At 53.5% G+C, this 13,345-nt stretch overlaps 1 protein-coding gene across 5 annotated transcripts in view; it reads right to left on the bottom strand.

The window, feature by feature from the left end:
• RGS3 (regulator of G protein signaling 3) overlaps positions 1 to 13,345 on the bottom strand; it is a 113,037-nt gene that overhangs the window by 57,551 nt on the left and 42,141 nt on the right. For all 5 annotated transcript variants that reach the window (XM_044920763.1, XM_021691743.1, XM_044920764.1 and 2 more), the window contains 2 exons: positions 11,293 to 11,376; positions 5,920 to 6,031 (listed from right to left, as the gene is read on the bottom strand). In XM_044920763.1, coding sequence (XP_044776698.1) covers positions 5,920 to 6,031; positions 11,293 to 11,376 — 196 coding nt within the window. The remainder of the gene's footprint in view (positions 1 to 5,919; positions 6,032 to 11,292; positions 11,377 to 13,345) is intronic.

Here is a 13,345-nt window from a genome sequence, read left to right as displayed (position 1 = left end):
TGGTACCTCTTGGAAAAAGAGGAAGAAAGAGGCAGGCACAGGGGACAGGGAAATCTCTGGAGGAAAGCCCACTTAGTAACTAAGCAGATGGAGACACAGCCACAAGGCCTTGGCCCACAGGTCAGCGTCACCCAAGGAATGCTATGGTCCCACCCCCATGACAGGTAGCCAGGAGCACCTCTGGGCATCAAACAGCCAGGGGCAGGGAGCTGTCGTCCATCTCAGAAGGCCTCCATCTTTCCATGCTCCCTGACATGAGGGACACGGAGGGACATGGAGATAGCACACGTCTGGGTTTTCCTTTAAATGCTCCCAACTGCCTTCGCCATTTTGAAGTTCAACAAGGAGCCGCTTACTTGCTGGATGGACCTAGGAATGTGTGGGCTATGCAGTGAGATCCCCAGTCATGGGCTGGATGGTGCCCACAGATGGCTTCCCAGCCCGGGGCCCAGCCCCTTGGTGTGTCTTCCTAGGGCCCTGGTCTCGAATCCCAAATTCACCCATTCTCCACCTCTCCGCTGGGGAGGCGGCTGGGAGGGAGCGTCAGGCTCCCTGCTCCTCCAGCAGAGGAGTGAAGGCGGAATAGCTACAGAAGCTGTATTTGGTCAGACTGCTTCAGAAAGACCAAGACCGAGACATGACCCCTGGCTGCTGGGGAAGGCTTCTTGCAGGAGGATCATTTTGAACATAAACGCAAGATGGGAAGAAAGGACACTTCCAGGAGGTGGGAACAGCACAGGGAAAGGCAGGGAAGTGCAGAAGCACCAGGTGTGGTTCGAGGACTAGCAAGCATGTGGAAGAAGCCCTGCCCCTTCCCTGACCATCAAGGGCTGCTCCTCAGAACCTGGCATCCCTCCCCACTGGGCCTCATTCTTCTGGGCACAGACCAGGGATGGTTCGTAATTTCCTGAATTTCAAGCAGTTGACCTCACTGGGCAGGTTACCAGTCCTTTCCAAGAGAAACCACCACACCACCTGTAGAAAACCACCTGTACACACTGTGCCACATGCTGGCTGTGTATAAGCTCAACCCTTCCAAAACAACTCCTAGGACGCAGGGGCTATTATCATCCCTGATTCATGTGAGGAAACTGGGGCTCAACACACATTTGAATCAAAGAAATTGTCCAATAAACCAAAATGCGTTGCAAAGTAAAGGTGACAAAATAACAGAGACAATGGGTCAAGCCAATTCCTAAGAAAAGTGGTGAGTGAAGGCTCTCGTGTGGGTGAAGGCCAGCCCCAAAGCAAGCATGTGGGCAGTTCCCTGCGCAAAATGAGGGCCAGGGGTGCCAGCAAGATCCAGAGAAAAATAGGCCAATAGTAAGTGCGGGGGTTCACTCTGGACTTAGAAGAAATCCTTCTACTTCTCCCCACCTACAGGAGGGTTGGGAGGGAGAGGGTCCCACCTAAGAAGTCCATCATGTTTGAGAAACCTCTCGTTTGGAAGCTTCTGCCAACTCCCTGCCTTGCTGAGGGTGGAGACAAGGGGAGGTGGTTTCTTTTGTTTAAGAAAACATACTGGATGTCTCCTTGACTTTCCAGAAGCAGGTCTTAGTGCCAAGGGAGAAACAAAAAGATCTATGTAAGAAAATAACAGAAATGTGGGTTTTAGAAGCTGGCAGTGAGAGAAAAGAAGGCTCTAGAAGGGAGGGGAAAGCCAAGGAGAGGGAAGCCTCAGGGAGACAGGAGGCAGAGGTTGGGGGAAACTCAGCCTATGACATATTTCCCGATGGCACAGGGTGGTTGACGATTGCTTGACAACTTTCCTGGGCTGTGACACCCCCTGCCACCACCCTCCCACATTAACCCTAACCCCCGCCCCCAAATCTGCTCCACGTCATGGCCTTGTGCTGGCAGTACTTTGAGAGAAGGACGGAATGGGGGCAGTGCTCAGCATGGCTCAGAGCCTCATAAAGGGACAGCAAGCCTCGGGAGCCCAGGGTGCCAGGAAGGAGCCACGGCTGCTGAACAACGGGCTGCAAGGTGGCTGACCCAGGCGAGCAACCTCACCCCCTCAGAAACCCCTCTGGGACATTAGACTGGGCTCTGGGCTTTCCAGAGTGTGGAAACGGGGGAGGGGGGGTGAGTAAAAAGGGACATGGAAGCAGCACACATTTGGGTTTTCCATCCCACACTCCAACTGCCTTCACCATTTTGAAATTCCACACTAAGTCACCGGCTCCTGGGTGAACCCTGCTTCCTACCAAGGGCTGTGGGCTGTGCAGAGAGAGTCCCAGAGGCCCAGAGATGGCTTCCCCACCCAAGTCTGACCCCTCTGTCATGTTCCCAGAGCCCTCTCCAGCCTGGCCTGAGGTCCCAAACTCAGCCATTGGCCAAGCCCTCCCTACGCTGTGTGACAAGCCAGGGGACGTGTTGTTCCCGTTTTCCAGTTGTAGAAACTGAGACCCTGGGAGAAAAAACAACTTGTACAGGCATGCCGTGAGTGAGGGGCAGCGCTGAGATTTGAACCCAGGATGGCTGCCTCTAAAGCCCGTGTTCTGACCACTGGGTCCCATTTCTGCCCCACCCCCCACCAGTTTCTGAATCTGCATGCCACCAGACTTGGCACTCCCACTCTAGAGGTGGGAACGTGTCTCTCCCCCTGCTATCGCCCTGGCAGCAAGCGCTCAGGTGGGCTCTGAGGATGTACTCAGCAAATGTCAACTGACAAAATTTAAGTCCAAGCATTCCAGCAGCTGGGACCTAAGCCGCTGAGTTTCCAAGACTGGGTACCTGGCTCCCCGGAGTGGATGGAGAGCCCAAGAATCAGCTGGACATTTCCAGGCCATCCTGAGAGACCAGAGCAGGCCAGGAAGACACCCTGTGGGCGGGATGCTGGCCGCCTGGGAGGGAGAAACACAAACACCAGCACAGCCAGTGGGCGGCAGAGACAGGAAGAGGCCACAATGGGCCCCGGACGACCGGAGATGTCCCAATTGTTAGCGTGAGCTCTCCGCCTGTTCCCATTACGCTGCCATTCAGACCTGCTGAAGCTGGGGGGATGCCGGGCAGGAGGAGGGCCAGCAAGGTTTATGGCCACCACCAGCTGGGAGCCGTGGAGAAGGGTGCTTCCAGCCCCCAAGCTGGTCAGTGCTTCTAGTCTCCTAGTCGGTCATGCATTCATTCAGCCAACCAACATTCACTGGGCACCCACAATGTTCTGTGCCTCATGTAAGGCCCCGGAGGATGCTTGGCCAGAGAGCTAAGCTCCATTCAGGCAAGTCACACACGGGAGTCGTCAGTCCCCGGGTGAGGTAGATTCTCCCCTGCTGGGAGAAAAGCCCTCACCAGCCCCAGCCCACAGGAAAGGCCACGTGTGCTCCTCGTTCCCATCTTCTCTGCCCTAAATGGAACTTTCCAAACATGCTGACTTGAAAAGGACACACCTGAGAGGCATGAGCAACACTCATCAGAGCCCATTCTGCCAAGAGAAGCTTCAGTTGAGGCCCCACATGGATCTCTTAAAAGCCTCACTCGGGCCCTCGCTGCTGCGGCAGGTGTCTGGGGGTGCCAGGGAGACGGGCCGGAAGCTGGGCACCAGGACTCAGGACACTGGGTCCCACACTTCCAACTCCCGACTGCAGGAGAAGGGGACATGGGACTTCTGCAAACCCCAGGACCCACAAGCCTGTCTCAGGGGAGCGGAGGCAGGGGAGGAAGCAGGGGCCCTACTGATGCCTGGAGGAAAACCTAAAGGATGGGACATGCACCTGAGTGCTTAGTGTCACTGAGCCACGTCCCTGGGGAGCCATGTTCAGTTTGCTGGCTGACACTGCCGGGGAAGGACAAGACAACGCATCTGCACCAAACCATCTGCACCAAACCGTCCCAGCAAGTCCAGGATACGTGCATACTTGCATACACAACCCTCACACTCAAGCCAACCCCGTAGGCTTGGATGGCCGTGGTCATCTCTCCTGAGGAGTGCTGGCCTTGGCCACCCTCAGCCCACCATCTGCAGGGAGAGGATGTGGTCTCCAGCTCAGGAAGCCATGCCTGCACAAGGCTGTTGCTCACATGAGCTCAGCATCTGGAAGGTTTCTCTGCAAAACCTCAGGCCCCACACCAGCCACTCTGACCAGCCGCCACCCAATGGAAGACGGAGCTCACGCTGACTCTAACTTCAAGGCTTGGGTCTGAGGGCTCCAGGAGGGGAAGATCCAACCAGTTCCCAACCGAGCCCCCCACCCCACCCCAAGGAGTAGAGGTAGGACATTTGGGCACTGTCCCGCATCTCACGACCCTCAGGCTCCGTGTGGGGATGTTAGGGTTGGGAAAGAACATGAAGGGCTGGCCCAACCTGTCTTTCACAGTCTGAGACACCAGAGCCCAGATAATGGAGAGGGCCAGCTAAAGTCACACTGGCTCTCCATGCCCGGACCCCAAACTCCCAGCTACTACCCTCAGCTCTTCCACTGTCCTCTTCTCTCCCACCCCAAGCCCCTCTGCACAGCACAGCCAGTTTGAGCCCCTCTTCTCTGTCCTCCCTCCTTCTAGCAGGAGGCTGAGCAGATGAGGGTTCTGGGCTTGTGGCCCCAGACCTGAGTGATGAACGTGATGAGCACAACTGAGTAAGGGTTCGGTTCCTATAATCAGTCAACACATATTACCGTTCACCCCACCCCTGCCTGGGTCCCGAGTGTCTAAGCTGGGGTGGGCAGGCCCAGAGAGGAAGGGACTACACAGTGTGAGTGTCTGTGTGAGTAGGTGTGCGGGGGGGTGGCAGGGAGAGGAGAACGGGGCTGCAGGGGAAGCTGGTTCTGAGGGAAACCGGGAGGGGCAGGGAAGCCCAGGGCAGAGTCCGCTGTAGCTCTCACCTGCCCCCTCCTGTGGGCACCGGGGAGCCAGGGTCAGAGCTGAATCTGCTCAGAGGGGCTGCTCCCCGCCACCCCGAGGGAGGGGCCGGCCCCCAGACAGGTGACTTGCTTTTTCCCCTCAGGGGCCACCCCGGTCGGTGGTCAGGAGAAAGTTCGAGGCAGAGAAGGAGACGTTGTAAGTGACTCCCTGTGGGGCAGCCAGAGTGGAGGTTCTCACACTCCCTGGGTTTCTAAGGAGGGAGCACGGCGGGGGCGCCCAACACACAGGAACACAGGACGGGTCTGCAAACAGGCAGGAAGTTTTCCTGGAGCAAAACCCGTCAAAACAGAATTCTTTTGCCGGGTAATATTTTCCTCTCTGCCCCTGTCGCCCATGCTCAAACAGATCTGTTGTTGTTTTCATAATCTGGGAGAGGAAATCAAGCCCGTTCAGCAGAGACTTCAGGCGCCAAACCAAACCGCTCAGCAGATACTCCCAGCTGGCCTCCCGTTCCCCAGTGGCGGAGGCACCGTGGAAAGTTTGCGGGAGACACTGGCTTCAGGCTCCGCCGCGCCCCAGCTCCGCGGTACAGCCAGAAGGGCCAGGAGCAGCGCGCTCGGGCCCAGGGTATGTGCGGTGAGAGGGCCGGCAGCCGGCTGGCGCGGGGCACCCGGTGTGGGCCGGGCCCTCTGCATACGACCTTACTGAATCTGTACAACCACCTATCGGGAGCCCCACTCACACGTGAGCCAACAGGCTCAAAGCGGTTGAGTAGGATGTGCCCAAGATCACAGGTGGTGAGGGGCAGGGCCAAGATCGAAACACGGGTCGCTCGGAGCCCAAAGCTCTTCCCGCTCCACTCCACCACCTCCCTGAAACGGGTCTGGAACAGAAACATCCCAGTAACGCTCAGGGCATACAGCCTAGCACAGAATGCCCGTGCCCGAGAGCCCCGTGGCCCCCGGGGGGCTGGACTTGACCCTAGCGCACATGCTCAGATGCCCCACTGATGGCTGGCAGCCCGGCCGCCGGAGGGGCAGAATCCAAACCGGGCAGCACGGATGTGGGCCTCGGGGCAAGCAGGTGGGAGTCCAGGGCACCTCTGGGGCACACGCTTACCTTCCTGTAGCTTCACACTCTGGAGGTAGAGGGGGTTCCTCAGGACGTTGCAGCGGCCCGGCTCATCCTCCTTGGTGAAGAGCAGCAGGTCCGAGTAGGCAAAGAGCGTCACCTGCATCACGACAGAGCACGCTGAACCAGCTACTCTGCTGGCCCAGAGCCCAGGAGCCACAACCTCCCTGGGAGGTCCAGGTAAGGCGTCCTCGTCATGTCGGGCAGAGCAAGGGTCAGGCTCTCAGCGTGGCCTCCGCCAAGGACAGAGAAGCGATCTGCAACCAGGACCTCCCCTTTGCGCTACAGTTTTCTATGCCTCCACTCTTGATCACAGCGGGCGGAAGGGGGGCCAGGGGATAGGATAAAATCCGACCCTCACCTTGCATGGCAGGTGGCCCCTGCAGGCCTCTCCACGGCCCACCCCCAGCCAGGCCATCTTCCTGACTACACGCCCCTGGAATCTCCAGCCCAGCGCCACTGGCTGGGCGCCACCCTCAAGCTGCGGGATGTTGGCCCATTTGCTTGTATTCTCCTCTAAACGTCTGGCTGAAAGAGCACTGCCCTTGGAGTCAGAAGTCCTGACGCTTCCCACTGGGGAGCCACAAACACGTGGTTAGGGTCCCCGAACCCTCAGCTTCGGTTTTCTCGTCTCTACGGACCGGGGAGCATCCCTGACCAGGTCTCTCACAGACTTCTTTCATGAACCCCGTGTAGACTGTGAACTGAAGCATCGTGCAGTGTGAGGTCTTATTATCACATTCCTCGAGGATAATTTTAACTGCATTAATGCAAGATTGTTCTGAGAAAAAGCCAGTTACTTCCGCTCCAAAACAGACATGTATGTAACTCGTATCTCTTTTATGCATATATATAGCCGCTCCAAAAATAAAAGGAGAATGCTATTTTTAGACATTACAGGTAAACCAAGAGGCATGCTCAGCATAGTTTCATGCTAAAAAAATCCACTTGATCCTGTAATGCCACTAAAGATTACACTGTTCTTTGTTTTGTAAATCCTGCAGTGGCCTTTAGTTAAAAGCAATGAAATCCAATTTTAGATTCTCCAAAGAAAACAAAGTGTTATTAATTATGTGAACTTCCCTGTGAGGTGTCAAACCTGACGCTTCATCCCTTCTGAGGTAAGAAGAGTCAGCCAGAGGGCTTGGCGTGCACCCCCAAAGGCCACAGCGAGTGTGTGCGGATGGTTGCTAAAGTTTCAAAAGTTAACATGGTGACGTTTAGCTCTCCAGCTGTTAAGATGACCTGACAACTCCACCTCTATGAAACTGTAAGGATGTTCTCAACAGCATCTTTGTGATAAAAAAAGAAAAGAACACAGATGTCCATCAACAGAGGATGGATAAAATAAATTATCTTCATATGGTAGAATTTTATGCAACTATTAAAAGAATAAAGTAAAGCTCTGTGGACAGAAATGCGGGCAGAAATCTGCCCACGGAGTGCCCGCATTGCACTATGTAAGCCAAAGAGTGCAATGTGCAAAAATGCCTACAACATAATCCAATTTTGTAAAATAAAACTGTAAATGTGTACATTTTTTAAATGTCTAAGATACCACACTCTTCGCTGGGGAGCAGAATTTCACTTCCTATATTTCTGTTTAATTTGCATTGTATGACAAGAGAGTCTATTAGTTTTGTGATTAAAAATATATACATATTTTTCAAAGGACCCCTTGGCACCTTGAGCACAGTGCAGAGAGGTTTGAAGGAAGGAAGCTGGGCCACAGGGATAATAGGGGTGTCCTGGAGCAGGAGGCTCTCAGGGGCCCTAGCTTCTCCAAGGGGGACCAAACACAAGAGCTCCGGAACCGTGGGCTGGGAGGGATCCTGGCAGTGACTCTCTCCAGACCCCTTCCAAACCACAGTCCTGACCCAACAGAGCCTAAAAGAAGTCCCCATCTGTTAAGTTCTTTCGTTCTGCTCAGTGGATTCTTACTTGTAAATAACATCACTGCCTTCATTTATAGATGGGGACCCTGCAGCTCAGAGAGGTTAAGTGACCTGTCCAAGGCCACACAGCCAGGAACATTGCCCAGGTCTGGCTGACCCCAAAGCTCCCCTAATATGGAGAGGTAGCAAGAGGGCTGGCAGCCGGCTGGTGCGGGGCACCCGGTGTGGCTGCAGCCTACAGCCGTCCTGCCCCTGAATGTGAAAGAATCCAAGCAGGGACCAAAACAGAAAAGCAAAGGAGACCCAAAGTAAAGCTAAGGGAGGGGAAGAAAATGATCTGAGAGCTGAGAAGGATCTGAGGGGTTGACTCTCTGAGCAAACCTGCAGGCTTTCCCACTCAGAAGAAATCTGGTGGTCACCTCCGGACCCATAGGGAAGCTGGCCAGGGAAGGGTCGGCGGCGGGCAGGCTGTCAGGAACGTAAAATGTCAAAAAATGTCCCAGGCTCCAAGAGAGCTAGGTGGATGGCAACCAGGGAAGAACCATGGGCAAGGTGAGAAAAGCTGCAGGCCACCGCTCTGGCCCCAATTCCCAGAGCTGAGAATGTGGTCTAGACAGGAAGTGATTAAGGCATGAATGAAGAATTTCCCGAGGGTCGGGTCAGGGAAAGGACAGAGATGGCACACAGCTGGAGGCAGGGCAGAGGGGCAAGCGTGCCAGGTGGGCCCCTCTCCCTTGTCACCAGCATCCAGAAGGAGCTGCAGCGGCCCACAGGGGAGTGATGCCCATCTCCAAGGCCCAGTTACCTGCTGACTTCCACAATAGGCCATGGGAGCCGCCAGGTGTCTGCCCCACACCTGCTCCAAGGATACATCTGCTTTCCCAGAGGCTCAAGGGTTTTGCTTGGTTAGGAAATCCTTGCAACTTGGAGGTTCACTTCTCCCAGGTAGCCCTAACTGAGCTTTCTCTGGAGATCTTGCCTAAAGGCAGACCTTGGTGCCTTAGTTAATGGTAAACTCAGTGAGTCAGTGCATAAAGTAAGGGTGTGTCTATCTTGTGCCCCATAGTTCCCCTGTGACCTTGAGTGCAGGGCCTGGCTACATGGTAGATACTCAACAGCTATTGTTCGAATGTGTAAGCGAGGCTCCGCCATAATGCTGATTTGATCTCAGGGCACGTTACTCAAGTGTGTGACTTCTGGGAGGGGGTATGATGTGGGGCAACCCAGTGTGAGACTGCATCAGCTCACAGACATTAGCCAACTGGAGCATGCTTGGAGAAGAGATGGGAAGAAGAACAAGGGGAGAACATTCCAGGAATAAAGATTTCTGTTTACGGGTAAGGGAGAACTTTCGACAATTTAGCCCTCTCCAAGTAACAAAACCTATGCCTGGAGGGGCTGCCTCTGCAGATCAAAAACTGGCTGGAAAACCTTCAGCTGGAAAGTTACAGAGAAGCAGTCAGAACGGACGACTTCAGAGGGCCCAACCAATACTGCAATCCTACAAACTTATCCAAGTACCTCTTGAATTGGTTCATATTTTTGACCTGAAGGTACCAAGATCCATGTACTGGCTTCCCAGCATATTTCATGAAAAAGAAATATATTGGGGCACCTGGGTGGCTCAGATGGTTCAGCGTCTGCCTTCAGCTCAGGTCATGATCCCAGGGTCCTGGGATCGAGCCCCACATCGGGCTCCTGGCTCAGCAAGGAGCCTGCTTCTCCCTCTCCCTCTGCCTCTCTCCCTGCTCATGCTTTCTCTCTCTCTCTCTGTATCTCTGTGTCTCAAATGAATAAATAAAATCTTAAAAAAAAGAAAAAAATATATTTACTTTGTCTTCAAATCACTTCCTTCAATCCTCAAAAGGGATATCTTAGTTCTAAGACTCCAAAGATCCACTAAACAAAGATTTTTTGGACAGATTGTAAATATAATCAGGCTATGGCTCCAGTCTGTGCTTGCCAGTCTGTTTTTCAACAAACATGCCAGAGGCAGCGTGAGAAAGCAGTGCTGAGCCAGAGATCCAACTGCTAAAGTTGGCTCTGTCCCTGATGAGCCTTGAGACCCTTAGGTTCCAGTTAATCTCACTGGAGCCTCAGCTTCCTCATCTGTAGAATGGGGACAACCGGGCCTCTCATGAGGATGCTGCAGGAGCTAATTTAAGATGTACTATGTAAAATGCATGCGCCGTGAGAATACACAGTAAGTGCTCGGTGTTTGAGCACCTAATGGTGAGAGGACAAACAAAAGAGCAAATTTAGGCAGACGTGTGTATTTCAGGATCGCTGCCATTTCTGCCTTCTTCTAGGTCTTGTGAATTTGTAGCCACACCTCATTTTCTGACCCTTGGCCACCTGACTTAGCTCCATCACACACTTACTCATCAAGCCCGGCTCCAAGGGACTTCTTGTTCCTAAAACTCAAACCACCTCACCAAGATGAAGTTTTACTCTCTCAGAGGCAACTCAGAAGATATGCCAAAGTTCCTAAGAAAGCTCCTCAAGAGGAAGTCCAGAAATGTAGTGAGCAATGCCCATGTGGTAGAAATAAGCATGCAGTCTCCCCGGGGAGAAAGAGAGAATGCTCCTTTGCAACACACGAGTTCTGGTCCCCTTGTCGAGAAAAAACAAAAGCAGCCTCCTGCTTAGCCACAATTACACAGAAGGTCCCAGAACGCTGAGGCTGAACGGGCCCTTAGAGATCAGCTAACCTCAGCTGCCTCAAAGACACACACCACCACTGGCTCAGAGGAGAACAAACCAGATCATTGCACTACCCACAAGCTGCCACTCAGCTCAGCCAAGCCCCACGGCCGGCCTGATCAGCAGCAAGCCCCCAGATAGGCCAGTCAGATCCCAGGGCTCCAACTTTGGTGCCAAGTAGATTCCACAGGCCCGAGCCAACTCTGGGGATTGTGGGGGGAGGGAAATTCCCCCAGTTAGAGATGAACAGAGGCCAGCTCCCAGGCAGAACGGCGTGATCTCCACACCCAGGCCTCTGCTGGCAGAGCGAGAGCCCAGAAGAAATCACAGACTTATTCCTTAGAAGAGGATTTGGGATTTGGGTTAATACAGACCCGGAAAACCTGAGTAACTGATGCTCCTTCAAAAATTCTCTTTGGCTAATAGCTCCAATCTTCTTACCTACGAAGTCATTCATCACAGCCAGGGTAAACTACCCTGCTCCTTAGAGGAAGTTGGGATAAACAATGCGATGTCTTGTGGGGCTGGGGAAACTTTCTAACCATCAAAGATGGTTAGAGCTTTGAGAGGTGGTGAGCTCCCCATCCCTGGAAATGTACAAAAACAAGATGGGTGGCCATTTGGTAAGGAGGGGGATGGACGGGGATGGAGGTGGAAGACTTCAGGATTTTTCTACCCTGAGACTGTACAATTCTAAGACCGTGAGGAAGAGAAAAGTTAGGGGCCTGGAGGATGTCGGTGAAGCCACACGTGTAAGCCTTACCTCGACAGCCTTGTTCCTCCCCTCGTACAGCCGCAGCTCCTCAGACAACAGGAGAGTCCGGGCAGGGTTACAGAGATCTAAAGGCTGAACACAACGCAGGCAGTTCAGAGAGGCCCAGTGGAGATGGGGTGTGGGGGGAGGCAGCTTGCCAGAGCCAGCCACAGAGAACCCTCTCCACTGACTGAAAGAAGCCTCCAGCACCACCCCCCGCCACCACCCCGAGAGCCCACACACCCCCTCACACACAGGTGGAAACAGAAAGACAGATGCTCTTGTCCTGGCCGGAACTGTCGCTGCCACCTTCCCCACCAAGCCCCACTGTAAGAGCCAGGCTCTGGCAGGAAGTCCAACCACACGTTTAGGCACTCACAGTCCTCCCCCGAGCTCCCCGACTCCGCTGGGCTCCGGGGGCCCCCCCCAGCCCCCACTCTCCTCCATCTGTCCCATTCCAGCCTCACGGGGAAAGTCCCTGCTGCCAGGCCCCAGATCCTGAGAGCCTCATGCCAGATATGGTCACTTTGGTCCCTTCAGAGCCAGGCCGGTCCCTGCTCTACATGCATAACACGCTTGAGTTAAGGGACTCCTTCCCAGCAAGCAGTCCCCAGGGACCAATTCTCACCCAAACTTCTCACCCACCCTATCATCCTCCCCCGACCCCGCTCAGGAGCCCCTGCCCCCTGCCCAGCCCAGAGAAAGCTCCCTAAGATCTGGATGACCCAGCAGGGCTTATCCTGGGTGAATGCATATTTATAACATGGCTTCTAGGTACCCGACACCAAGCAAGGTGCTGGAAGAAAGATAATGAAGCAAATGTCCACTACGTACAAGCCTCTGGATGGATCTCACGAAGAATGTGAGGTGAAAGAAGCAAGGTCCCAGAAGAGGCCAAACAAAACACGTTCTCCAGGAAAGCACACAGAGGTGATCAAAGTAAAGGGAAGCAAGGAAATGACTATCAGGGAGTCGAGCTCGTGGGTAGGCGCAGCAGGGAGGAGGGCACTGGGATCGGGAGGAAACGTTTGACCTCTGGAGTGGCAGCCACGGCCTACAGCTTTATCTCAGTGGACACCCGCTTTACAACAATTGGTTCAACTGTGTATTTGTTAGGCCGTTTTGGGTTTATGTACTTTACAATTTAAACATTATTATAACTTTCTGAAAACGAGTTTTCATTTTCTGTAAAGATTTTAAAAGGAAAATGAAAAATAACTCCTGTGGATGCCAAGAGCTTTGTGGTCCCGTCCTGAGAAAGAGAAGAGACCAAAAGAAAGGCGGGAGCCATCTGAGGAAAGGGGTGTCACCCACCAGAGGTTCATGCAGAGGGAAGGCGTGGTCAGAAATTAAGCCCCTGGGACTGTGTCTCCTCTAGGTTGCTGATGAGAGGACCAACTAACACAGTCTTTCTGGAAAGCCATTTGTCAATATATATAAAGAGCCTTTGACATGTTTATGATGCATGACACTGTCATGTCACTTCCAGGCCTCTCTCCCAAGGAAAATAATCAAAGGGGCAATTCATGCACAAGGATTTTCATCACAGAGTTGTTTGCAATAGCAAAGGAAGGAGACAGAAGTCTATCTGAACAGAGAGCTAGTTAAATAAACACATGTCCGTGAGCTAGAGTAGTGTGCAGCTGCTACAGATCAAAGGCTCGGAGAGTATTTAGTATACGCGGGGAACGTTCCTGCTGCAACTTTCATTTAAAAAAGGCAAAAGGATAGAAAAAGTGCACTAGGAGGCTGCTCGGTTTTCCTTCTGAAGTGTGTACATGCACACAGAAAAGACACCTATGTGTTCACACTAATGGCGTCTGGGGGATGGAAGCCACAGAGGTTTGGAAATGGAGAGGAAGAGAAGGAAGAAGCAGAGGGAGAAGTAGGGGAGGGGGATGGAAATGAGTCTCAGGCCACCAGCTAATACTGGCCAGACACGTTTGCTAAGACCGAGGAGACCAGACAAGACGCCCGACTTCAAGGCTCTCCCTCGGTCATTTCCAAACAACAAACCACTGGATGGGCCAGAGAGCAGAAGCCTCAGCAAGCAGGCTCCATG

The sequence above is a fragment of the Neomonachus schauinslandi genome, chromosome 13, assembly GCF_002201575.2.
Source record: "Neomonachus schauinslandi chromosome 13, ASM220157v2, whole genome shotgun sequence".
NCBI lineage: Eukaryota > Metazoa > Chordata > Mammalia > Carnivora > Phocidae > Neomonachus > Neomonachus schauinslandi.
The sequence above is the reverse complement of the archived record's forward strand: the minus strand, read 5'-3'. Positions and strand labels throughout refer to the sequence as shown.